This window comes from Yarrowia lipolytica, chromosome 1F, assembly GCF_001761485.1.
Source record: "Yarrowia lipolytica chromosome 1F, complete sequence".
Lineage (NCBI taxonomy): Eukaryota > Fungi > Ascomycota > Dipodascomycetes > Dipodascales > Yarrowia > Yarrowia lipolytica.
Window position 1 is genome coordinate 641,377 of NC_090775.1, and position 26,188 is coordinate 667,564.

The 26,188-nt window shown below is 49.2% G+C and overlaps 7 protein-coding genes and 1 non-coding gene across 8 annotated transcripts; 2 read left to right on the forward strand and 6 right to left on the reverse strand.

Moving 5' to 3' along the window:
- Window positions 1-1,118: 1,118 nt before the first annotated feature.
- On the reverse strand, window positions 1,119-1,445 carry YALI1_F06426g (uncharacterized protein; the record flags this gene model as incomplete). Its single annotated transcript, XM_068283259.1, has 2 exons — window positions 1,119-1,254; window positions 1,306-1,445. The coding sequence occupies 2 exons, from the start codon at window positions 1,443-1,445 to the stop codon at window positions 1,119-1,121; spliced, it is 276 nt and encodes a 91-aa protein (XP_068139360.1).
- A 3,798-nt stretch (window positions 1,446-5,243) lies between these two features.
- Window positions 5,244-6,629, forward strand: YALI1_F06466g (uncharacterized protein; the record flags this gene model as incomplete). Its single annotated transcript, XM_504984.3, has 1 exon — window positions 5,244-6,629. One exon carries the CDS (start codon window positions 5,244-5,246, stop codon window positions 6,627-6,629), a length of 1,386 nt encoding a protein of 461 aa, XP_504984.3.
- A 497-nt stretch (window positions 6,630-7,126) lies between these two features.
- YALI1_F06489g (uncharacterized protein) lies at window positions 7,127-7,585 on the reverse strand (the record flags this gene model as incomplete). The annotated part of the gene is made up of 1 exon (XM_068283260.1): window positions 7,127-7,585. The coding sequence occupies one exon, from the start codon at window positions 7,583-7,585 to the stop codon at window positions 7,127-7,129; it is 459 nt and encodes a 152-aa protein (XP_068139361.1).
- A 1,066-nt stretch (window positions 7,586-8,651) lies between these two features.
- On the reverse strand, window positions 8,652-8,724 carry YALI1_F06501r. Its single transcript has one exon. It is a non-coding gene; the product is annotated as a tRNA-Ala (tRNA).
- Window positions 8,725-11,331: 2,607 nt separating this feature from the next.
- YALI1_F06544g (uncharacterized protein) lies at window positions 11,332-14,026 on the reverse strand (the record flags this gene model as incomplete). The annotated part of the gene is made up of 2 exons (XM_504985.3): window positions 11,332-13,102; window positions 14,004-14,026. 2 exons carry the CDS (start codon window positions 14,024-14,026, stop codon window positions 11,332-11,334), a joined length of 1,794 nt encoding a protein of 597 aa, XP_504985.1.
- A 2,409-nt stretch (window positions 14,027-16,435) lies between these two features.
- Window positions 16,436-17,548, forward strand: YALI1_F06578g (uncharacterized protein; the record flags this gene model as incomplete). Its single annotated transcript, XM_504986.3, has 1 exon — window positions 16,436-17,548. One exon carries the CDS (start codon window positions 16,436-16,438, stop codon window positions 17,546-17,548), a length of 1,113 nt encoding a protein of 370 aa, XP_504986.3.
- A 2,511-nt stretch (window positions 17,549-20,059) lies between these two features.
- YALI1_F06628g (uncharacterized protein) lies at window positions 20,060-21,424 on the reverse strand (the record flags this gene model as incomplete). Its single annotated transcript, XM_504987.3, has 1 exon — window positions 20,060-21,424. The coding sequence occupies one exon, from the start codon at window positions 21,422-21,424 to the stop codon at window positions 20,060-20,062; it is 1,365 nt and encodes a 454-aa protein (XP_504987.1).
- Window positions 21,425-23,979: 2,555 nt separating this feature from the next.
- On the reverse strand, window positions 23,980-25,698 carry YALI1_F06670g (uncharacterized protein; the record flags this gene model as incomplete). The annotated part of the gene is made up of 1 exon (XM_504988.3): window positions 23,980-25,698. One exon carries the CDS (start codon window positions 25,696-25,698, stop codon window positions 23,980-23,982), a length of 1,719 nt encoding a protein of 572 aa, XP_504988.1.
- Between the last annotated feature and the right edge of the window lie 490 nt (window positions 25,699-26,188).

The window sequence follows — 26,188 nt, forward strand, 5'->3', positions numbered from 1 at the left end:
TTTTTTTTTTGTCTGTGCGCCTTAAGCTGGGTCTCGCATGAACGATTCAGAAGTGACTCCGAACTGTAGGCTGAGTGGTCGCCGTGGAAGTGTTGTAATTACGACGGCTTTGAATGATCTACACAACTTGTGGTGTTCTGTGGCATTGCATCAAGCCAACCAGAGAACTTGCTGACTGTGTAAGAATCAACGGTATCTGTGATTTTGCATCCTTTGTCAGCGCCGATAAGACGGGGCCACGAGCAAGTCACAACGACGCAGGCGGGCGAAAGGTATACCTGCGGCTCGATGCCACTGTCTAAATGGAGTGACTGTGGTGGCTCCAGTTGTAGTGACACATGTGCGCGGAGCTCAATCGTGTGGAACTCTTGTTCTGTAGCACTTGTGGACCAATAATGGCTTTCTCTCTTTTCAGATAATCAAAGATTCTCCTCTTGGCGGTAAGAAGCGGGCTGGATGCCCTTTAAGACGATTTTTGCCGTCAGATCGCTTCTGATGGTTATGACTCCTGCCTAGAGTTTCAGCTCCCTCTCAGCCGCCTCAGCCGCTCCCATCCCCCCTCTGCCTCGGTAGCTGTCGCTGGAAGGCCATAACAGTGGCCAAAACAGTCGACTGATAATTTGTAAGAAACAAGGGCTCTGGGCTACCGGAATGGTTTCTCCCGGACACTCGAACTCACTCACGATGTTCACGGCGACCCGTCCACCCGCAGCATCAGCAGAAAGTTGAGTCTTGGCCGATTTGGCCAGTCGTTGCTCCTTTAACATTGTCGGCTCTTTGGTGGTCCTTTTTAGAGAACGAGGAAGGGCAGTGGTGGCACGCCATGTCGTTGGGTGTCCGGAAACAACGGCTGAGACTCGGTGACGATACTGTGTCTGGAAGTGGGAGATCTTTGTCTGTGTCACCGTCTGACTCTTTCCGATCTTGATCAGGTCTTAATCTGATCTCCGTCACTATAATACTCACGTTGCGTCAGCGAGAGTGTCTGTCTGTGTGCATTCATTATGTGTCCTTGTAGCTGACTTGGTGACACTGTTTGCGTCTCTCGGTATTCCGTGTCTGTATCTGTTTTGTTCCCTCTGTTGGTATCTCTGTCTGTGGCAACATCTAAATCTGGGTCACGGTCGATAGGATGTCAAAGATGGTACATCTGATTCCCTGAAAGACGAGCACCGATGGAGAAGAGCTGGCAGACATGCGTATCTGTCTGTGTCATTGTCAGGGGGTATCAGGGATGATGACTGACAACTGTATCTCACTTTTTGTGTCTCTTTTCTGTCTATTTTCAGGGTCTGTTCGTGTCACAAACATTTTGGAGTGATGTGGAAGAAGAGAGGTGGAGGACCCGGTGCCCTCAAGTAGGTGACGACAGAATGGACGTGGTGGCCACGACTTGGTACAAGTGGTGACGACAGAAAGGATGTGGTGGCCACAACTTGGAACATGTGGTGACGACACGGCGGATGTAATGAGAACCGTCTTGACGCGCGAAATACCCACTGACGTCAATTACAGTACAATACCATGGTTACAGTACATACAACAGAGACTACCCCATCATAGCATCTCACGAAAACTACTCCATTGCGGGATGTCGGAAATATTTTCCATAAATCTAAAAAAAATCCAATAGTTAATAAAAGTCACAGATTAATTGTTTCTGAATTTTACCCAAATTATTTCAGTCATTTTCCATGTTCGGTTTTTTAAATACCAAAGAAAGAAATTCAATCCTACCCAACTCCTTCAAAAATGAATATTATGGAGAAATTTGTTTTTCAGTGGATACATCGACCCCTCCTGAACGGTTCAATATCTTTTTCTTTCTCCCTTTTAATTTATTCGAATTTCCCTGTTTTTAATACAATTCTCCGAAATTCACACTACCCATGATTCACACAACCTGTAATTCACATGACCGAAATTCCCCCGTCCGAAAATACCCACATCCCACCGCCATCGTATTGCCAATTATTCTTTCGTATCTTGCCATCAGGCTTCAGTCTGTTTTTGTCATTCCACTCAACCCCTCTGCTTATGTAATCGCATATAGTTCAAGACATTGCCTGGTATTCCGGTGCACACCCCGATTGGAATGTATAGTGGCCCAGTTGTCTCACGACACTGCTCGTATGGTGGGCACGACAAAACAGGACGACACAACCAATGTGGTGGGGGTGACCCTGCCGATGTGGTGGGGACAGCACGCCTCACGTGGTGCCCACCTACGTAAAAGTACCGTACTGTACAGTACTCGCCAATGTGGTATTCCCACCTGCATCGTTTGTTTACATTCGGCGAGCTGGGGAATGATATCTACCTGATAGAACGATATCCGGCTTAACGTAAAAAGCCAGTCGCGCTCGTAGCCAGACTCGTGTGGTTGGCGCGACAAGGTGCATGTGGTGCTTACAGTGTCAGTGTCGGGGCTCATCCTGGCTGTGTGGTGGCCATGACAAAGACGACTGAGACGGTGTCGTGCGTATGCACTCTCTTGTAGCGCTGCGTAGTGTTTTTGTTTTTTGTTGGGTTTTTTTTTTGGATGGTTTTTGTTGGATGGCTTTTGTTAAAGCCGAAGCCGGCACGCGCAACTCCAAAACTCTCGTCACGTGACCGTTGGCTGACACAGAGGAGGCAACAAAAAAAACGCGCACATATTTCCCATGCGTGGTTGCACGTGGCGCGGTTGCTGGGTTGTTTGGGACTCACGTGACCGTCGGCTGACTACTCATACTCATGTTTGTTTTTTTGCTATGCTGTTCCCAATTATGTTGCACAAGTCAGGCAGCGGATGCAGCAAGGGGGCATGGAACAATGTACCAATTGAGTGGCGGGGTGTTTTTGACAACCGAGTTACATAAGTACAAGTGCAAGTACGAAGGAGAGTAGCAACAAGGAGGCTGAAACGGACAAAAACCGTCGTGGGAAATTACGCCAATTTACAGTGGTTATGTCGGGTTAACCAGGTGCATCAACAATAGCATTGGTGCATGAACACAGGCACTGGGGCATAGAGGCATAGTGCCATAGCGACATATCAGTATATAAGTATAATCCGATAGGGGCATACAGATATATTCAATAGACTGTTGTCATGCCTTTCCGACTTTGACAGCTTGTGTGTTCGCACTCGCACTTTCACTCACTCTCTCACTCACTCACTCAGTCGCTCACAATCTGTGCAATGCAGAGACGGTTTCGGCTGCATCATGCACATGCGGGTCACATAGGGTTTAAGTCAAAAGCTAATAAGCGCATGGGGCGATGATGCAGTGGACCAACCAGGGTGCCAGACTAGTAGCAGAGGGAGGTGTGGAGATGAAGGCGACTGGGGACTAGCTGACTTAAACGCGGAGAAGGGCGCAATTGAGGGATGTTATTAGCAAGCACACACCTGGTCTCCAGCCACCCGTGCCATCATTCCAGCCGTGTTTACAAATCTAATGCACCTCAGCCTTGCGCAGTGCGGATGACACGCACAAGAAGAATGTATGGTACTGTACTTGTAGTAAACAATGCGGATTACGTCAGCACAATGCAGGGAGGGCGCCAGACAATGGGAGGGGGGTTTGGTGGCCGGGAAAAAGCGCCGAGAAAAGGCCAATTGGTGGGGGCGCTAGGAGGGAAAGAGCTGTCCGCTTATGTATAATATATATATAAATATATAATATATATTTTATTCTTTCCCCCCGCCAAATTCCCGCGGCTCCCAAATCGATCCATTTTTAGCAGTTTTGCAGATAATCTCCCAATATTTGCTATTTTTAACAGGTCGAAATTAGTTGCCCTGACTACTAATTGCTGCAACAGGGGCTGTGTTCCCCGACCCTCCAGCCATCAAGGTCGAAATAATGCGTCGGATTAGGCAGGGATGGAGGAGATATCCACGTAGCTGCATCAACTGCATCCAGAGATACAAGAGATATGTTGCTGTTGCTGTTGCTAGTCCAAGGCGACAGGCAGCCAAGCAGGCACAACACGTGTAACCTTGGAGTCATAAGGGAGTATAAGGGGGAAGGGAAATGGTCATAAGTCGTAGAGGTGATGTGGCATTATGGGGTCGTGGGGTCGTCTGCTCAACAGCGTCATAGCGCCTTCACACCATCGCACCATCGCACCAGAGCACCATAATGTTCAGATGCATGTCTCAATGGACTCGGCCTTCTGGTAAAAATAACCCCTAACCTCCGATTTTTCTGATACACGAGCTGCAGTGGGTATTATTAGACACTTGTCAGGCGACACTACGGCAAGGCGACGTCATTGGGGCCGAAAATAATGGGCGATAGTGCCTGTTTCATGGTGACAGCTGTCAGGGGAGCTACCCGTGGCGGGTCTGGCAGAGAACATTCTCCGGTGGGTCGCGGCAGAATATTCAAGTATTTTTATTTTATTTTATTTTCATAATTTTCATAATTTTTTCATAATTTTCACAATTATTTAGCGGAATAATTAATGGCGGTGATAGGGCGAGCGCGGTTGACTTGGTGATAGCGGTGATTGGTGATAACGGTGATTGATGATAATACGGTAAGACGAGAGTAGCAATGAGCCTCAATCAACAACAAAAAGACATGGTCACACCCCCCACAACCTGCAAAACTAAACCGCCATCCATTTCGCCCCGTTTCGCCCCGTTTGGCCTCGTTTGGCCTCGTTTCGCCCGTTTCTCCACTCCATGGTCTCTACAGTCAATTCCAGCTAATCTGCGCGCCCAACTTGTTTGGGAACCTGGTAAATACTCAACTCCCGCCACGACAAGATGAAATACAGCCAACCACTCGCACTCGCGGGCCCCGTTGCGCGAGCTCTTGTTCAACAGACGTACAACTGATACACGTCTGTTTGTATTTCAGTCTCGGTTTTGCCTTCCCTTGTTTGAACCTAAAGTAAATGCCTCCGAGGCTAACTTTATGCTAAAACCTTATTATAGGAAATGTAAACCCAAAGCTTATTTTCCCACCTCCATCACACAACACCTCTGACGAGATTGTGTCTTCTTCACTAGGGACGGTGTTTTGGAGGAAAGCGATTTTACGGAGATTTCACGGCCACAAACAGACTACCAACGGCCCCCCAGCGATACAGCCAAGCCAGCGCTACACACACACGCCCCCGAATCGACCTTTTCCGTCGCCGTTACATCGACTTTCGGACGACCAACCCACCTCTCCGTCCTTGTGACCCCCTCGACATTGACACTGTGCTCTCCCCCCGCGATATTGCCAGTGTAATTTGCCACCATGATCATATTCAAGAACGCCCTCCTGCTGGCGACGTCGGCCGGCGCCGCGCTGACGTACTGTTCGTCGCAGAACTCGGGCGAGTCGTTCGACTCTGTTTTCGGGCAGTTTCAGAGCAACGGAGCGTGTAGTGACACGTGCTCCGGGTACGCGTTTGCCATTTTGCAGGGCCAAAAGTGCTGGTGTTCCAACATGGCGCCGTCAGACACCACCTCCGTCGGCTCTTGCGACGAGGCCTGTGCCGGCTATCCCTCCGACAAGTGCGGCAACATGTTCCAGGGCCTTTTTGGGTACATTCAGTTGGCCCAGGCGTCCGGGACTCTTGCTGTTTCGAGTTCGACGACGAGCACAAGCTCAAGCACGAGTTCGACGAGTACTACAAGTTCCAGCACCAGCACCAGCAGCACCAGCACTAGCTCGAGTACCAGCAGCACCAGCTCGAGTACCAGCAGCACCAGCACTACAGAGAGCACCAGCAGCACCAGCAGCACCAGCAGCACCAACAGCACTTCTACTTCCTCCACAACGTCGTCAAGTACGACGTCTTCCAGCTCTTCCACCACGTCCACCACGTCAAGTACGACGTCTTCCAGCTCTTCCACCACGTCCACCTCGTCACCATCCATTTCCGTGCTCACAGTGGTGGGCGGAGAAAAGACGGTGACAGTGTCCAACTCGGACAGCACGTCCACGCCCGCCCCGGCGTCGACAACGTCGTCCGAGTCGCCGGTAGCCACGTTAGACCCCCAGTCGAAACACAAGGACGGCTTCTTCGACCACAAGGGCAAGGTGGCCGGTGTGTTCACGGTGGTGGGCATCGTCGGCGCGGCGTTAATCGCCGGACTCATCTTCTTTCTGTGGCGACGCAACAAGAAGAGCCGCTACGACGACGATGACGACGACGACGACGAGCTCACCGTGGGCTCCGGCGGGTCGCCCACAGGATCGCCCTGGCGGTCCAAGGCCGCGGCGGTCGGCGTGGTGGGCCGAAGCCAGTCGACCCGAACCACACTGGGCGGCAGCGACCGCGGACCCAACGGAGGGCTCGCCACGTCGCCGTCGCTGGCAACCTCAGGTAAGCTGCGCATCGACGAGTCGTCCGAAACTGGCTCTCATCACATGATGCGCGAGCAGTCCGAGTCGTCGATTCTGGGCTCCATGGGAATGGCGCAGCATGACGTGCCCGACCCATCTGCGGCGCCGGGACGGTCCATGGCCGCCAACATGTCCCAGGTCCACGAGGTGCCCGTCGTTGACCAGCGGCTAGACCCATCGCAGATGGTGCTGCGCTACGACGGCGTCGACGAGTCGCGTCATAGTCTACAGGACGACGCTGACTACAGCAGGCGAATTCTAAGGGTCACCAACCCGGATTACTTTGGCTAGCGAGCGAGCCGCGAGCGAGCTGATAGCGTGCCATCCGGCTGAGCGCAGCTGAGAAGAAGTTTCAACTATCGCCAGGTCGATTCGCCAATTAATTTAACCATTCGATTCGCCAGTTTCACCAATTCAATCAACGCTCGCTTGCCTTCCGTTACACAACCCCTTCTTCCCACCATCTCTGATGCGTTCCGGCCCTTCATGGCCTTTTACACACCGCTCGGTGTCCCGTCACCCCCACCGGGTACTCCCCCTCGTACATGCAGCTTGGTACGCCGCCTTCTCAGAGACGCTTGCACGTGATCGCCCCTTGGCCGCCACCGCGTCTCCTTGTGGTGCCTTCCGCACCCTATTTATTCTGCATTCTTCACCCTAATTCGCATTCCTTCCCGCGGCATGTATGAGAAAAATAGATTGTTTATCCAAATCTTTGTATGTACTGTAATAGTTTGCGATAGTTTGCGAGAGGTTATGAGCTTCTAAGTGAAGATTTCTACTGAGAATTATTTCCGTGCCGCCGACACCAAGTGATGTCGTTGTCGTAGCGTTTTTGTGGGCTCACGTGACGGAATTATTAAATAAACAGAACGGAATCTCATCGCTCTCTCAAAGGGTTTGGTCACGTGACCCCCTTTGTCATAATCTCTTTTTTTGGTGAGGTACTTTTTTATTATATATATATAATATATTATATATATATATTTCTGCATATAATTTTTAAGTAACATTTTTGTTATGTTTAAGTAATATATCCAAAGAAAGTTTGTCTGAGAGTCAAGTGATATCAAGTAATTGTAGTTAGTGCTGATACTACTGATAAAACAACAACAACAACAACCAGAAAGCATCCAAAAAAAAGAATAAGAGCACCAGGAGTATCGTTGGACCAGATTATTCCAAAAAAAATATCCCTCCATTTGCCAACCAGCCAGATATATAGCCATTTCTCCAAAACGCGCCATTGACAGTTTCGGGCAAGTCACTCAAATGGCACTTTGATCGACTTCTCAGAAACACTCGCAATCTCTCACATACGCTCTCACGTGACACCCACGTCCCAGACACGTCCACAACCCCACGTCCCACGTCTCACGTCCCATAGCTTCAGACGAACACTTGTTAACTTCGAGACGCAGATCTAAACATGCCAATGGTGGTACGAAGGAATTCTAACTATGTGTTTTTTCTTCTTTTTCTTCTTTTTCTTCTTTTTCTTCTTTGCTCATTTATTGCTTCTAAAAATACAGAAAAATTCTCAGGGCACCATTTACCACGTGATATATATACAGCTGATTTCGTTTATTTTTCTCGTCGTTTCTTCTTCCATCTTTTCTGTCTTGTCTCTGTTTGAGAGTTCCCTTTGCGTATTTAGGGTTTTGTGAAAATGCTTATCCCCAATTATAAAGTTTGCTACACCATAAATAGACTTTGTCTCATCTTCATTGCTGTTGCATGGATGGATTGGTCGAGTGAAAAATATAATTTGAATTTTTCAGAATTTTTCAGAAAATGGAAAATCTGGAAAATCTGGAAAATATGGAAAATCTGGATAAAATCTGGATAAAATTTGGAAAAGTCACTGAAGTTATTGAATCATGCTGGCTCTTTTATCCTATTTTGCAATTTTCTTTTCAATTTTTTTTCACATTTTTTCCACATTTTTTCTACATTTTTTCCACATTTTTCGTTTTCCCACCTTTTCCCTAGTTTATTGCCATTTCCCAAAAACACCAAACTCTACTCTGTTTGGATCTCCAGCCGATCTAAGGTACAGGAAAAATGTACACAAAAAGAGTAGCGCGCTTTCTGGGGTTTTTTTAACAGCCACTTTGAGTGACACAAAGAGCCGCCGATCGAAAACAGGGCCAAAAAAGACCTTTTTCAGGTTGTGGAAAAGATTTGCTACTTGTCAAAAATTACAAGTGTGTTCCATCTGCCCTCAATCGTGTTGACCGCTTTGGGAGGTGGAAAAGTTTATTTCTGGATTGGGACTCGCACAAAAAAAAGAAAAGAAATTAAAGTAAAAAATGGACCAGTCCGGAGTCGAACCGGAGACCTTCCGTATGCGAAACGGACGCGATAGCCACTACACTACAAGCCCAAGATCTGTTGTAAAAGATGTGATAATACTAGCAATGGTGAAAAGTGCGAATTTTCAAAAAAATGCCAATATCGACCGAATCACATTATATTTCGGGCTGAAAATCCGACCGAATAATATCCCGACATTAGCAGAGAATATGAGTGACTTACAAAAACACTCAAACCAAAATTGAGTCCGCTAATGGATATTTGCGGGGATGGATCGTGCGATTGCGGGAAGAGCGATATCTGGTGATATTGACGGCGGGGGAAAGAAATGTCAAATGAGAGGCTAAAGGGGAACTATTAGAAGTTATCTGATCAATCTTAGTCGGGATGGGACCTATATTGCGGTTTTTGTGTGGGGACTGATGCCAAGGTAGTTGGGTGCAGTGATAATGGAGGGGGTGTAGTAACAGAAGACAAATTGGAAGACAAGAACATGATAACATGTGTGCCACAACTAGTACGACTAGTATCGTATTCTTTTACAAGTGTCCACCTCTTTTGAAAGGTCTGTTTGTGTGCCATATCCCGTTATGAACGGTAAATGACGTCGGGTTGTCCTCAGAAGCCCGCATCTCGTCAGTGACAATCCAAGTTTGGTGGTCGTCATATCAGGAATCTGACAATGCATGTTTCAAGTTTCAGTTTCGTTTGTCTCGATAGTTGATACCAATTGGAAAGACTCGCGGTGCACATCAGCAGAAAGGGGCTGATGCGCAAATGAAACCTGTTGTAAGGTCTGTCTACATGATATCAACCAGGAGGTTCTTCAAGTACATACAGTATGTACTGTACAGTGCAGTACATGTACAGTACCAGTAGACCGCCATTCCTGTGACGCTCTAGAGTCTGTCGGAACTGTCGCCTTTCAGCCAGAGCATCTTCTAACCAGGTGCTTCTCCATACGTGAACATACGCAATTGTAGAACCAAATAGATAAATTGCCAAGCGAACGCGACAATGAGAGAGTGGGGCACGCCATTAGAAGTAGTAATAGCAAGTCCCACGCGTTGTCTATGCCTGCTGTGTCAGAGTCATTTGACCGCCAGAGACCTTCAGACGGTCCACGACTGTATATTTGGTGATATTCACGTGGAGGGGTCCCGCCCGATGGCGAAAATCAGTATCTCAGCAGCTCAACGACTGTGGGACCCAACAACCGGCATAGAATACCCCGGGAGATTAGAGCCACCTGAGGGCCCGCAAGTGATGAAAGGTGCATTGAGACAGGTGGGAAAGTGGGAAAAGTGGATAGCGGCAACGACTATTTGCACATTTTCGGGACCAACAGGATATCTGGGACGCCAGCGATATGGATACACGACATAGGAACTTGGTTAGAGCCTCGGCTGGTGTGTCAGGTCCTGTGGATAATACTCCAAACGTACGTATGACCATACACTTGATCAGAACCGATACAAACCACCAGAGGCGATAACAGATGACCACAACTGAACCCATTCGAACCCACCAGAACCCTCTTGCTACCTCGTCCACCCACATTCCTACTCTATCAAACCCGGCTCTGGCCACCGTACCGAGACCATCGGCTGGGGGTTGAACTTGGAGAAGGGACAAAAATAGAACGTAGCGAAAGATCCTGGAAAGGCGCCAAGTGACAAGACCATGGTCACAGGCGGAGTCCGGCAGAGTCCGATAGAGTAGAGTCAGCTGAAATCTGTGAGTGTCCGAGATTGGGTGGCGTGGTAGTGTTTGTGTCAAATCGAGTATCGTGTGATTCGAGTGTCTGTGCCAATATCTGTCAGTGTCATATCGAGTGTCAGATCAGTCAGTGCCGGTATCTGTTTGTGTCAGTATCTTTCTGTGTCGTATCAAGTATCTGTTTGTGTCAATCAGTGATCACTATCGATGGTATCGGTTGTGTCAGTTTGTGACCAATGTGTGACCATCTCGAGCGATGGTATGAGGAAAGGATAGATTTTTCCTTCTTTCTTTATCCACTTTAATGAGTAGCGTGGACGTGGAGATAATTAAATAAAAAAAAAAAAAGAAAAATAAAGAAAAAAGAATAAAAAATACATAATGGAAACAATGAAAAAAATGAAAATAAATGAAAATAAATGAAAATAAATGAAAATAAATGAAATAAATGAAATAAAAAATGAAAATAAAACGAACAAACAATAATAAATAAAAACAACTATTAATCGTCACGTGAAAAATATCTCTCCCCCCCCAACCATCTACCCATATACCGTACTACACAAGCAACAAAACATCAGTCGAGTTTGCTCAAACATAAATTGCAAATAATCTAGAGGATCGATGGCTGACTCACCCAACGACTAAATGACTAAAAACTGGTCACGCAGTAGACTCTAGCCATTTCCGTCAGTCACCAGCCTTTTCCTCGCTCAAACTCAGCGCAGTACTTAACAAGTCTAGTACTGATTAAGAACGTGTTACAAGTAACAACTCGCTCCTACCCAAACCGACGCCATCTCACGAACTGCATCAGTGAAATGGCAGCGGGTGCGCCGGGTTCATTCCTTAATTCGTTCATTCCTTAATTCGTTCATTCCTTAATTCATTCATTCCCTCGCGCTCGTCGAAATATCCAATGAACTCGCTGCGCTCATTCATCTCGTTCTCTCGTTTGTTAAAACATCTTATCCTTAAACCTTCTGAAAATGGATCGTCGTTTCTCCTTCTTGGAGGACCCCGCGGTAATAGTGACATCGGCAGCGGTGGCGGGCGCCGAGGCCACCGAGGCATGGGTCGACGCGGTCGCCGGAGCAGCCACTACGTCGGCGGTTGGAGCAACCGGAGCAGAAGCCACTGGAGTAGCTGGAGCAGCAGAAGCAGCAGTTGTACCTGCGGCAATCGGAGCAGCTCCACCTACAGACGAATCTGTAGTTGCACCCTCCGAACCCCCAACAGGGACATTGAGATTCAGAGCGGTGCTGGAAGGCGTACCGGGTGCCACACTCTTGGTGGCGGCGGCAGAATGCACACTAGATGCGGTGGAGGGGTCCAGAGTAGAAGCTGTAGGAATAGAAGCCCCAGCCCCAGCCCCACCACCAACACCAACACCTCCTTTGGTAGAGGCGGCGGGCGAGCCGAACGAAGGAGAAGCAGAGGCAGAAACGCCCGCGGAGTCGCCCTCCAGAGGAATGCCCTCTCGTTGAGCCAACGACGCCAAATGGGGACTCATGGGCGTCGGAGAAGACGGAGCTGTCTCGTTCTCGTGGAACCGAGAGCCCCCAACCTCACTCACCTCTCCAAACGCCACATCCTTCTTCTTGGGCTTGACCTCGTCGAATCCAGACCCAATGCCGGGACTGGGGGGTACCACAGAGGGAGCAGTGGGATTACCCTCGGCACGTGCCTTGCCCTTGTCACGAGACTGCTGCGTGTGCGCGTCGCCTTTGTCTGAATACGCCTCGTCGCGCAGCTCCGTCACATGGTCGTATTCAGAGTCGTGTCGGCCACGAGTCGGGGTCGACGGCACTGCACGTGACTGGCCCGTGGAGTCGACCGGCGAAATCGCGCCCGACTCGACCGCGGAGTACTTGGTCGAGATGGTTTGGTCCAGCGTCGCTGCGGCGTGCGGGTCCAATGCCGACGGTTGTAGATCGTGCATCGTCAATGCGTGTGCCGCTGCTGCTGCCGGGATGGATGCATGGGCTGCCGACGGTCCTGTTTCAGCAGCAGTTTCGGTCTTTTCGGGGAATCCGTAGCTGGCCACGGGAATCGCATGTTTGTTGGGTGATTTAGCGGAAGGGGATTTGGGCGATTTGGGGGACTCCATCTTGGACAGGGGATCCACAGAGTCCGTCGGGGAAGTGTCAGCACCACCAAGGGGGTCAGAAGCGGATGAGTCAACAGGAGCAGTTCCAGGAGCGGAAGAATCAACGAGAACAGCCACAGGAGCCCCCGGAGCTCCATAATCTTGCCCTCGAACATCCCTGTTAATTCCGGCAATGGGAGCCAACTCGCCGGACTCAACCGCCGCTTGCTTGCTCTCAAGGGCATTCTCAAGCTTGGATTGAGCAGCAGGGTCCAAATGAGAAGGCTGCAGATCGTGAGAAACACCTTCTGCCGAGTACGGGCCCTCATCACGTGGTCGCACGCCCTCCTCATGGGGAAAGGCGCCCGGGATGTCCTGGGTGATTTCCTGGATGTCGTCTCCCTCAAGTTGTTCCAGCATCTCGAGCGAGAGCACGTTGTTGATGTTGCCGTGCTCGTCCGTCTCGGTGGCAAATGACTCGTCCACTTTCCATTCGCCGTCAACCACAAACTTGAACAGCGTTTTTTCCACCGGAATCGCCACAGTGTGCGAGTGGCCGGCGGAAGAAGGAGAGAGGGTCAGCGACTGGGTCCAGTTGTCGAAAGATCCGGTCACGATGATGTGTGACCCGGAGTGGGGCCTGCGTTAGTATTGACGTCACAATTCAGAGCAGGGCATTAGGAGGCAGAAGGGTGATGGAAGGGACAGCAGAGTGACGCCAGGAACAGCAGTCAAGAGAGCTTCTCGGACAAGAAAAGATGCATTCTAGAGATTATTCGGAGTGACTGAATCGTTGGAGGTTTCTGAGACGATCCAAAATGACTTTTGAGACTCTAGAGACCCAAGAGTGAACTTCAGAGTGCTCCAAAGTTGTCTTCTGACACCCCAGAATACTTAAAAAAGACGACTACAGAAATCTCAAAAATGACCCCAAATGATTCCAGAGCCCCAGAATACACCAGAAAATCTTCTGAGATTGCTAGAGTGGTCGAGAATAACTCCAGAGACTCCAGAGACTCCAGAATGTCAGAATCAGAACACTTTCAAGCCCTCCAGACTCCAGATCGCCAGATAGACCACCACATGCTCCAAAGCCCATCGTAGTCTCCAAGTCACGTGAACAAGGATACTAATCACGTGGACCACACACCCATCCGGGAGACGCCCACCGCAACCGCGTCTCCCCAGCCGCACGTCTTATGGTTATCTGTGCAGTGTGAGATGCGCTGTGTAACATGGAGAACGTAGGAACGGAAGAAACGGAAGAAACGGGAGAAACAGGAAATAACAAAAGATATCCGCACTCACGTGAGACCATGTCACCCGCAAATCTCCTCTCCGCCAACCTCTGACATTCGCCATGTCACAAACCACTCCCTAACATGTCACCGCCCGAATCTCGCTCAAATCGCACCACGCGACTTCCAACTGATTTCACGTGACTCAAACGGACTCCACGTGGCCCCAACAATCGCTCATAACATCTCCCCGCTCTTCTCCTCCTCGAACCTGGTCTCCTCATCGCCCGGATTCGTACTCACCAAACAAACGTGTATTCAATCATGGTAATTTGGCGGCTATTCGGCGGCGTTGTGTCGGATATCGGAGTTTCTATCGGCTGTAGGCGGCTATCGGCGGCGTTTCGGTCAGCTGACAAAAAATCTCGTTGCAACTCGTCGAAAAAATATCGGTCGTCAAATGGTGCACAGGTAGGGAGTAAAGTGATATCGGCACTATTAGAATTGCCGACCAAACTTTATTTTAGACGAGAATTATCGACTAAAATATTGACTTGAAAATATGACTGTAATGGAAACCAGAAACGGTCGTGTATTATCATGTGTCACGTGATCCTGAAAAATTGACTTGAAGCTGGATTTGGTGCAACATTGCCCAACTCTGTCAAAAGTGTCTCAAATAAGACGCAGATAGTACCATTGGAATTAGGAGAAGAAAATAAACCTATTAAAAGTTGTTTTATTCTGGTCACATGATTAACAATGAGGTTGTGACTGGAATTGTATATATTTCCAATTCTATTTTTTAACTTAAATATAATTTTAGGTTGTGCGGCTTTCTCAAGATCACATGATATGTCACGTGCATTACTATAAATAGTATTAGTTGGCCCGCAGTCTGCTGACTAAGAAGTCACCCCACTTGAGACATTAAGAGCTGAGTTCGCTATCAAGGTTCTGTTGACGATGATTGAAGATCGAAGTTAGAGTCTGTGGTGACTACGTGGACGGTGTAATTTTCCATGGCATGGATCATGTGATGACTACGTGGACGATGTGATACCATGACATGGCTGTGTAGTGACTATGTGGACAATGTGGACAATGAAGTGGCATGACAGGACTAATGTAACGGTACCGTCACCTTCAGTAGTCGCACAATTGCGTCGTTGTAAGGCACGACATCGACCATGTCACGGGACCACTTCCGACATGTCGGGACACAGAAATATACATGTATGAATCGACCAAGTCCTCATGTCTTGGATCCCATTGCATGCGGATGCACGGCGGCTAAATGGACATCTACTTGTAGGTTAAACCAGGTGCGGCGTATAATTTAATATAAATATAATAACGATTTAATGGGATATTTGAATTGAACTGGAAAATCCAAATAAATTGGGATGTTGAATTAAATCGAACAATTTAATCTGAATAATCCTTTAAATCCCAAAATCAATTCAATTGATTTCATCTAATTAAATTATTTTGAAATTCAAGTCAAATCAAAAATCAAATCAAACCAAAAAATCAAAAATAAAATAAAATAAAGAAAATCGGGAAAATTGACAAAAAACACCAACAAAAAATCATGGGAACACCTTCAAACACTGTTGAAGCTATCAGGGGTGAGCTCAGCTCTAAAGAGACCAATCATACAGACAATAATCTTCAAATAACTGCCGAAACGAGCAGCGGCTAAACGACGGCTATTCTCCACAGCAGACTCTGCGCCCATCTGAATCATCCGACAGTCTCGACTGAGCCTCGACATAAAACTTGGGAAACCACCTAGAGTGCCGCAGCAAGCCTAAGCGTAGGCGTAAGCCCCGCAGTTAACCCCCAGATCGCTTATTTCCTGAAACTGCCCTTGTGGTCTCACGGTCAAAAATGGCTCTATGTACCACACTTTATGTGGTCTTGGATTTCTGATTTTTTGTTTTTCGAGTGATTAGTGCATCCAGTCCATGTACTGAACATACAGTAATTTGCTGTAGGGAAGAGATGGAATATGTCGAAAAGAAGTGAAAACAGATTTTTTTTTTTATTGGTAACTCGACAGGTCTGCATCGACCAATGATTTCATTATTAGAGCCAGAGAAACCTTGTGACTGTTTGTACTTGTATTCTGAGGTCATCTCTTTGGGTGTTTTCGTTTTTTTCTCCCCCTCCCTCATTTTCTTCGGCTTTTCTCTTTTTTGACCTCAGAATAGCCCCTTCCACATATCCACCCATCGACGGTAAAGAAGTGACCACTTCTTCCTACCTGAAACCACCACCGCGGCTATGTACCTTTCTTACTCCTTCACAGCCGACCCATCAGCCCACATGTCTCATATAGGACTTTCATGTAACCACAATTGTAAAAAATACCAAAAACCAACAACATGGTATTTCTCACAATAGTTGTGGCTGCCCTGAGACTTAAATTCCCTTCCAACAAGACAAGACTCCCATTTCGTTGGTCTTCGCCCACCTTTCCTTACCTTGGCTTTCACTTTCTTTCACTTTCTACCCTCCCATCCCCACCCTCGCTTTAGCCGCTGGCGTGCATTGCATTGCATCACACGACATTGCATGAAGATAACCGACGGTGGAAAAAGGTATAAAGGCATGATCACCGTCCACCACAACATCCCACCCACAACTCGGCAACTAGAGCTCTAATCGACGAGATCCAACATACCGCGCACCAGCAAACACTCGCTCTTAGAACCAGCACCAATCTTTCCATGCCCCGAGCACGAGACCTGAACATTCCCTTGGACGGAACCCCCGGACCTAACAACGCCATCACAGACGTGCCAGGCGTCGAGGTCGGATACACGACCCTCACCTCTGGCGGCGCCAAAACCGGCGTGACGGCCATTCTGCCGCGCGGAAAAACCGGCGTCGGCAAGGCGTGCACCGCCGCTACCTTCTCCTTCAACGGCAATGGCGAGCTGACGGGCCGGTCCATGATCGACGAGGCAGGCGTTCTGGCGCTTCCAATCCTCATCACCAACTCGCACTCGGTCGGGGCTGTCCATCGAGCCTGCGATCTGTGGGTCGCCAAACATTTCCCCAAAGTCGCTGCTCAATGGATGCTGCCGGTGGTGGGCGAGACGTGGGACGGATACCTCAACGAAATCAACGGCGATCACGTTAAAGAAGATCACGTGTTCGACGCACTCAACACCGCATCTTCCGGGCCTTTACAGGAGGGCAATGTCGGCGGTGGCACAGGCATGAACTGCTACTCCTTCAAGGGTGGCTCGGGCACCTCGTCCCGGAACGTGCAATTCGGCACCAAATCGTACACAGTGGGCTGTTTGCTGCAGGCCAATTTCGGGCGCCGAAACGAGTTTAAGGTCGCCGGAAGACCTCTCGGCAAAGACTCGAAGGCCCCGAATCCGATGGGAACTACCGACTGGTTTGAACGAGAAGCCGAGGGTCTGCCCAAGGTGCCCGAAGGGTCGGGCTCCATTATTGTAGTCATTGCCACCGACGCGCCCCTGCTTCCTGGACAGTTGCAGGCTCTGTGCAGACGAGTACCTCTGGGACTGGCACGAACAGGTACCTCAGGAGGACACTTTTCTGGCGACATTTTTGTAGCGTTTTCGACTGCCGAGTCCGCGGCGTCGATTGCATCCAAAATGCCCTATGGTCCGGCCAAGGACGAAGATATCCAGACCATCCAGTTTGTACCCTGGGGGCATATCGACATGTTCTATGAGGCGGTGGTGCAGTGTGTCGAGGAGGCCGTGTTGAATGCCATGGTTGCCGCAGAGGATATGGAGGGTCGGGACGGCCACAAGAGTTTTGCCTTGCCTCATGGCGAGGTGAGAGAGGCCTTCTGCACATAGCACGAAGGGCACAGTGACGATGAGCGAACGAATTGTCCAGACCAAGTAGCACAGACCAAGCCAATGGTCGAGCATAGACACCAAATAACATCGAGTGGAATGTAATTGCAAGAAGCGTAGGATGAGCTGGCTAACAAAATTGTCCATACCCAAATGTAAATGTCTAGATTGCAATTGATCGTACGTATGCCTATTGTCCAAAGATTGAGACAATAGGTATACGTACCAATGGCGATTTGTACTCCTTCACATCCAATGGCGTGTTCTTGTGCCACGGCAGATATACAGAGCACGACGGGGCTCACACACTCAATTGGGCTGCGTTGCTATCCCGCATTTTGGTCACACACAATTGGGTGGTGTCGTCATTCTGCGTACCGCTGCCTCACTCGATTGGGCTGGAGAAAGACGCCAGATTGAGAGTTGTGGGTGATGCGACGGGTACAGCGTGTCTAACGGCAGATAGTTGCTCAAAGTGCGACATGATCAGGTTGTTGCATCATGCGTGTTGTGGGCGGACAGCACCAATCAACCCGAATACGCAGCTCCAGCACCGGATCAACACCCGCACTGGATCAACACCCGCACTGGATCGACACTCGCACCACTATTCGCTCCGCAGACTCCCGCTCTGCCCGCCTTCCAAACACAAACACAACTCCGAGTTGGAGACAGAACATGATTGCGTCCGCGGCTTTGTTGTGTTTGTGTCAGAAGAGGGGCAAGCGAGAGCATGAACGAAGCGAACGCTTGATGCTTGGAGTTGATGCTCGTTGCTTGGAGTTGATGCTGGTGTGACATGTAAGAAGAAGAGTACAAAAAGAAGAAGAGAACATGATAAGAATAAGACGGGACACAAATAAGGTGGGCGGTTAAACGGCGGCTAAATGGACTACGGGGATAAAAAAAAAAAAAAGCGCAAAAAGGGAGAAAAAAGGGCGGTAAGATGGGCCAGAAAAGGCGGTGAAATGGACCCGAAATTGCGGTAAAATATGCCAGAAAATTAGAGAAAGGGCGGTAAATATCAGTTACTGTGTAATCTGACAAATGGCGATGTTGGACCAAGAAGGTTAGGAGGTGAGAATTGGCAGGAGAAGATATAGAGCGGTTCTCGAGATTTCTCACAGTAGTTTGTATGCGAAAAGTTATTTGTAATTGCTCAATTAATAGAATGACTTTTTTTTCGCCTCGATCGGAGCAAAATTAGCGAAGTTGGAGTTCTGTAGAATCAGGTGGGGGTGGACCCGACCATACCCACAAAAAGAGAATCCATATAAATTCCGACGTGGAGATTGTGTGAAAAGGTCGAGTAGATATTTGAAATCATCTAGTGATTCTCTTTGATTTGAAGTAAATTAGAGGAAAATATGGTCTTAATTAGGTGATGTGGAGTTCTTCCAGATCCCCCCCCCCCCCAAAGTTGGGGCCCTTTTTTTTTTTTTTTTTTTTTTTTTTTTTTTTTTTTTAATAATTAGAGTAAAAAGTACTTTATGCTCAAGTAATATCAAACTAATACTGAACAATCTCAACTAAATACAACTATTTCCTGTGCTGTATTACAACAAAATGGTAAAAACCAAAAAAAGAAGTCCAAAAGGCGGCAGCAAAACGAGAAATATACAAAAACAATCAGAAAAGAGAGAAAAAATACATTGGTACTAGAGTATATACATTTTTGGGCTTTTTCGGTCGTTTTTGGACCCGGCCAGGAAGCCACCTTGACAGTTAACTATTGACAGAACTATTGACAGATAACTCATTGTCCATTGAGGCTAGAAGAGTGTCTAGGTCATCGGTAACAGTGTTCAGAGAGCTCTTTCAACAAGTAACAGTTTCAGAGAACCCATTCAAGCGGTAACAGTTTTAGACAGCTCATTACGGAGATGTCATTCCACTGTTTTCTTAACTAGATGATGTTGTTAGTAGTTAGTTGAGATTGTTAAATAGAGTCGTAGTTAGTTGAGAATTTGTTAAATGAAGCAATAGTTAGTTGGAAGTTAGTTGAATGGAGTCCTCGACACAGGTAGAAACCTACTCGGACTTCAAGTGCACGGGCCATTGTGCCAAAATCCGGATTGAACATAGCACAGAACAATCTCCATTCCAACGTATTTCAGACTAGTGGGTTTGATCTTTGATTACATTATACAGACCCACAAGAAACCACTCCTTTGTCCGCTCGAATCGAAAAGGGGCCCACTACGCCAACCCCCCGCCCACAACTCATCTACACGTCACGTGATAAAAACACATCACGTAATCCAACCCATCACGTAATCCAACACATCACGTGATCAAACACCTCATCAATTCATTACTATAGAGTCAGGTCGGACAATTGGGCTAGGACGCCAGAAGATCACAAGGCATGTGGGCAAGAAAGAGTCAGGACCTGAGCTCACCTTTGGTCTTCAGAGTCCGACCAAAGAACCGAGTTCAGCTGTCGATCTTCTAGTTGTAGTCAGAATCCGACCAAAAGAACTACTCGCTGCGCTCATAGTTCATTTGGTATTACTCATTCCAACTAATCACAAACATAATTCCAATACCAACCAACATGGCGACCAACTGAATGGCAAAATCCACCAGCTTCTTGCCAATTCCCTGGGCCTGTTCCTCTTCATCCTCCTCTAACAACTCAGGAACAACTCCCACAGTGCCAATATACAGAAAAGAACCGGCGGTAAAAGGCAGGGCCAAATCGCCCCAGGTCACTGAGGTGCCCAGCAGCGTGCTCACGTGACCCAGCCCGTCGGCACCGGCTCCCGAGCCCCATTCGTTGAGTGCAATGCCCAGAAACGTACCCATGTACGCGCCAACCGCCGTCAGAAACTGCGCCTGCATTGCCCGAGTCTTGGAAAAGCCGCCCTGAATCAGTAGGGCAAAGTCGCCAACCTCGTGGGGAATTTCGTGGAAAAAGACGGCCAGAAACGTGGTTGCTCCGACGGATTTGGAAATGTAGAAGGACGCAGACAACGCAATTCCGTCGGTGATGTTATGGGTAAAGTCTGCAATCATGTTGAGCCATACAGAAGATGAGTAAGCCGGGGAGGAGGAGGAGGAGGAAGAGGAATCGGCGTCGGCGTCGGCGTCGGCATCGACAGAGGTAGAAGTCACGCGGCCAGTTTCAGCCGTCACGTGACCAGTCTCCGCCGCCTTTTCGCCCCGTTTGACGGCCGTGGTCTGGGAAGGGGTGGCCGAGGTAGTCTGAGCGCTGCCTGTGGGGACTGGGTCAGTCACGTGGCTGTCACCGTGACTATGGGCATGGTCATGTCCACTCCCGTGACTATGGTCATGTCCACCGCCCAACATTCTGATGAATTTGTCCATGACAATAAAACTCATAAAACCCACAAAAATGCCAAACCCGAGCACAATGTTGCGTTTCTCGTCAACGGGAACAAACCGCAGCCCCGCGCCGCCCTCCTCTCCGAAAAACACCTGCGGCAATAGATGTAGAAAAACGTCACCCAAGAGACCGCCAACCGCAAACGCCACCATCACCTTGAGACTGGAGGGCCGAATGTCCGGGGGAATGAGCGCCAGCAGCAGATTGGGGGGTCCCGAAATGTAGGTGGTGGCCAGAATGGCGTTGTAGGCGGCGGAATCAAACGGGAAGAGAATTTCAAACAGCCGGTGGATCAACGACTCGGTGTCGTCGGCGTGATCGGCGTCGTGTTGTTGATTCATGTATTGCACCACGGGGCAATCGGCCAACTTGATGTCGACCACCTCTTGGTTGAATCCGGAGCCCAGAAACAGGTCCGAGTCCGAGTAGCTCATTTCGGCCGCGCTGGGTGCCTTTGGAGCGTGTCCCAGGACACCCGGCAGTGCCAGGAGAAGACCTGAAAGGGTTGAAAGGGTTGAAACTCTCATTAGGCGACTTTAGACGAAAAAAAAAAAAGATCAATTCCGGTTAATTGGACGCCGGAGAATCGATTGAGCGGGTAGGTTTGCCGATCGGAGCGGTATTCGTCGACTTGTGGCGATATTTCGAACCGGGACAGGGGGGGAAAATGATCTCGACGAACTCAAGGCGAGAATATCACTCGAATCAGGAGAAAAATGTCGTCGTGGGAACTCGGCGATGAAACTGTCGATAAAAAGGCCTCTGGAAAAAGACCCGCGGTGGTTTTTGGTGTCGCTCTAAAGTCGTTCGCGTGAAGACAAGATTGATAACGCGACCGATTACAAGGGCCGTTGCGTTCGACACGTCTTAAGTAAATTGAGTTTATGCACAAGAAGCTTATTAAGCGAGCGACCCGAAACAAGCGACCCGAACCGGCGCCGAAAGGTGTAAAGGAAGGAGCAGCCCCCCGGTCACGTGACCCAAACTAAAGGTGGTCACGTGATAAGACCTTCCCTTCCCGATTGTTTCTGGAAGTCACGTGATAAGGCGTTTCCTCCCTCTGACTAGGATCCACATTCAACAACAAGGCCTCCTTTCTCACCTCCATCACCATTGCTCCATATTCCGATCAACAGATCGGCAACTGCAGCAGCAGCCAAGTCACGTGAAGAAAAGAGGTGACGACGACGCGTAAGGTAGTCACGTGATCAGAATAGGAGACGGGGCAGCATGTCGAGCCAAGTCGAGGTGGTCTGACAATATGTTTGGGATGATTGAACCGGGGTATTTCAGAACAAGCTGGAAATTTGTCACGTGAGTAAACATGGTGTGTTGGATCGATTGGGACTGTCGAGTACTCGACGAGGAAGCGGATTAGCGGGGGGTATTTCGACCATGTGTTGAACACTTGACCTTATGCTACCTTTGCAAAAATCAACCGTCAATCGGTCGCTCGCTTTAGATCCATTTTACATCTCTACAATTCACCTCTCATTTCTCCACATTGTCGAAACATTAATTGATTTAAAGACGCTCAAAGTGACAATTTATTTGAGCCGTTTTGGCGTCTTCCGCGGCAGTCTCTCTCTCTCTTCTTGCAGAAGGCCAAGACAGGAGGAAGTCAAGTTGGCGAATATAGGCGAAAAGGGAAGATAAATATACATGGTTCGAAAGCCCGAGACGAGGAGAGCCCAACAGTGGTCTCAATTTCTCCGCGGTATTTCTAGAAAAAGAGATATTTTAACATAGTCCTTACTCCAAAGACATGTTTAGAAAAATGCCTTGAATTACGCTGAAACGGAATCACGTGATGCCCCCACATATTCGCTTGTATTTTACCCCAGTCGTCAAAACGAATGGGAGTTTCTTCACCTGGGCTGATAGGATTGCTGGAGAACATTGAGACATTCAAAAGTCTGACTGAACCGAATGCCTCAGACCACAGAGCTACGTTTGGGAGCCCAGTTGCCACGTTTGTAGTACCAGAAGATACCTGGTATCTGAGACAATCGAAGAACTGTCAATGTATTTTTTCAGAATTTGTGACGGGTCTCGAAGCATTTACATTATACACAATTGTGACTAGATTACGTCAACGTTGAATGGATAAAAAGCACAGATCATAAACATATTGTATTGTAGAAATTGCAGTGGAGAATCGGGTCCTTGGTGAATTGACTCTACCTGTTTCATTTCGATCGGATCAAAACTGAACCAGTTGGATTGGAATATGACTTCGAGTAGAATTGAGACAAGGACCTCATATGACGATGTTTGTAAATTTATTTCCGTTAGGAAACCGTTTCAGTGGCAATCATGAAACCGGCTGGTCTCATCGATATGAAGCAGCAATATGGTTTCACCCTGATGCGAATGATTCCTTGTAGCTCCTACTTCTGATCCGACTACTTGTAGGCATCTGGATGTGCGTTTTTCGTCTTTGCGAAGCGTATTCGGTAGTCGTATTCGGTAGTCGTATTCGGTAGTGTACATTGGGGCGTTGCCAGGTCCAGCCAGGGACCCAGTACAGCGGAGTTGTGATGACTAATTACTTAGTAATCCGCAGAAAACTAAACAGCTACTCCTGGGCTTTTGTATGTAAAAAACCGACTACTTCTGGATCTTTTCAAACTGCTGCTTTTTCAAGTATCTCGTTAGAAAATCATGAATTCTCAATATTGGTCAGATTTCAATAAAAGCAGCACCAATCGAAAGCTGGAGCCTCGCAAGTTTCAATGACACACTCCATATCCTCATACAAGTAGCATTATCCCGAATTGTCAATTTAGGTAGTCCAAAGTCCATCCAAACCACTCCACGTTGGTGATGATTTAATGGGACAAAGAGATCACGACAACCGGCCATGCTGTTGTGGTTACCAATCTATATCCATACTAAGCAATACAATTACAAATACATACATCTCCGTCTTTGGGTTAGGGTGGTTGTGGGTATGTCGAGCAGGCTGTCAATTCCAAGTCGTGTCGAGACGAAAATGCGACGAGGACCGTCCCGACAAGATCACTCTCGTCAAGACTCTTCCGGACAAGCCTTCTGGACAAGCCCCTAAGGAAATGCCCGTCTAGGCACTCCAGAACTTGAACAACTCAGGTCCTCCCAATGACACCGGCTTCTTCTCTCGCACCTCGCCCTCATCGCGCTCCTCAACGACGCTCACCTTGGGGTTGCGAGCGGCGATTCGAGCCGCCTCTGCTGCCACCGCCACCGCCTCGTCGCCCCCAAGCTGGGTCGCCTCCTTGAGCTTGGCCAACACACTGTCGGCCTGCTTCTTCAACGACAAACGGTCCAGGTACAGCTGCTGCCGCATCTTTTCAATCTCTTGGCGCTCCAGCCGCACCGTTTCCTCCAGCTGGTCGAACCGGGACATTTTCAGCTCGATTTTGGCTATCTGGGTTTCGGCCAGCGACGAAACGAGCGTGGAGGCGTCGGAGACGGCCTGGCCAGCTAGCTCCTCCGCCCGCTTGCTCATTAGCTCTCCGTCTCCTTCCTTGAGAACCTTTTTGATGGCGGATGCCAGCACCGTGGACTTGTTGGAGTCGGAATGGGCCCGCTTGACGCCCTTTTCTCGCTTCACCAGGTATGCGTCTTCAATGGGCATCTGGATGAACTTGATGACGCAGGCGTCACGCTGACGGGTGCCGACATGGTCGCTTATGCTGTCCCAGTCGTCCTCAAACATCTCCACGCCTTCCAGAAGCAAGAGGGTTTCCTCGTCGGTCCAGGGGCCCTGGGCCGTCGAGTTTTTGATGCGCACAAAGTCAGACGCCTGCTGGGTGGCCGGGAACAGGCCCTGTTCGAACGCGAGTTGCGCCACCGCCTGCTTGGACCGCAGGTTGTGGTACCGCACCACCGATACGTCACCGCCGGTGGTCTGGCAGTGGTACGCCTTGGACGCGAGCACGTTCTGCGACTTTGTATTTTCGTCCTGCAGCGACGCGGCGTCGGCGGCCGACGAGTAGATGTTTCGTCGAATCTCCATGTTGATTGAGGGGGGAGTGGAGTCGTCAAGCTCAGTCGAGGTCGCAACGTAGGTGGAGTCGCCGTCGGTTCCCTTTTCGGGGTCCTCCTGGCCCTCGGAGAGCAGGCTCTTTGCCGGAGGTTCAAAAGGCTGGAGTCCCCGGGGGCCATCGACCATCACCTTAAAGTGGCCCGTAAACTGGGGGCCCATCAGAGACGGCCGGGTGTCGGGGTCCACCTGGTAGTTGATCAGGCCCCACTGTTCCAGAAACGAGTGGACCCGCAGCAGGGTGCCGACGTCGCCGGCGAGGTTGCGTCGGCAGGCGGTGAAGGTCAGGTATTCGACGGGGTTCAGACGGAACGTGTCGACCATGAAATTGCGGTACTGCGTGTAGATGGCCGGCGACTTTGTGCGCGACACGCCCGAGAAAAACTCCGGCAGCGACTTGCGTTCAATGTCGTGGATGCCGTTGCGGTCGAACCACGTGGCAAACGACGGAATCACCACCCGTTGTGTTTGTTCCGCCAGATACGCCCGAGCCTTTTCCTCGAGCTTCGCCTCTTCGGCCGAAATCGCATCTCCCGCGTCGTCCCCGCCGCCCTCCACGGACTCCTCCTTGTCGCTGGGCTTTGTGTCGTCTTTCTTGTCGGACTTGGTCGCTGTTTGAGCCGTGTCGTTGTGCGCGCCTCCAACCTCACTGCTGTCGGGCTTCAGATCGGCGTCGTTGGCCTCAATCTTGGCGGTCTGGGCGCCAATCGACCCATCGCCGTTCACGTCGGTCATGGCCGCGTCCGCTCCGGCTTCTACGCTCTTGTCGCTCATTTTGTACTGTGCTGGAAACGTGCTGTAGGTGATATCACCAATCTACGGTGTGGGAGGAAGGTGTCAACTAGGTTTTACCCGGGAGTGAAGGGTGAGATGTGGGTGAGGTTGTGGGTTCGATTCCGGGATAAATCATTGTGATTTATTGACGATAAGATCACGTGAGAGTACGTAATGGAGTCAGATTATGACTATAGCCACTTGCTTGGACCTTTCGATGAACGGTTTCAGTCACTCAATTGAGCGATACAAGGAGCGATCCAAGCTGCAGTGTTTTTTCCTCTTTTTCTTCCGAATCGACTAGAGAGCACTGGCGTGACCATGATTGACGTGAGGGTATGTGTCTTCAGGCAGATATGTCCCTTCTGATGTCCCTAATGCAACTTCTCGGGCGACGTTCTCCATACTACTCACTCTGATTGAAGAATGCATTGATTAATACTGTACTATGAATCATCCGTCTACCAGCGACAGGCAAGCGTTATGGAGC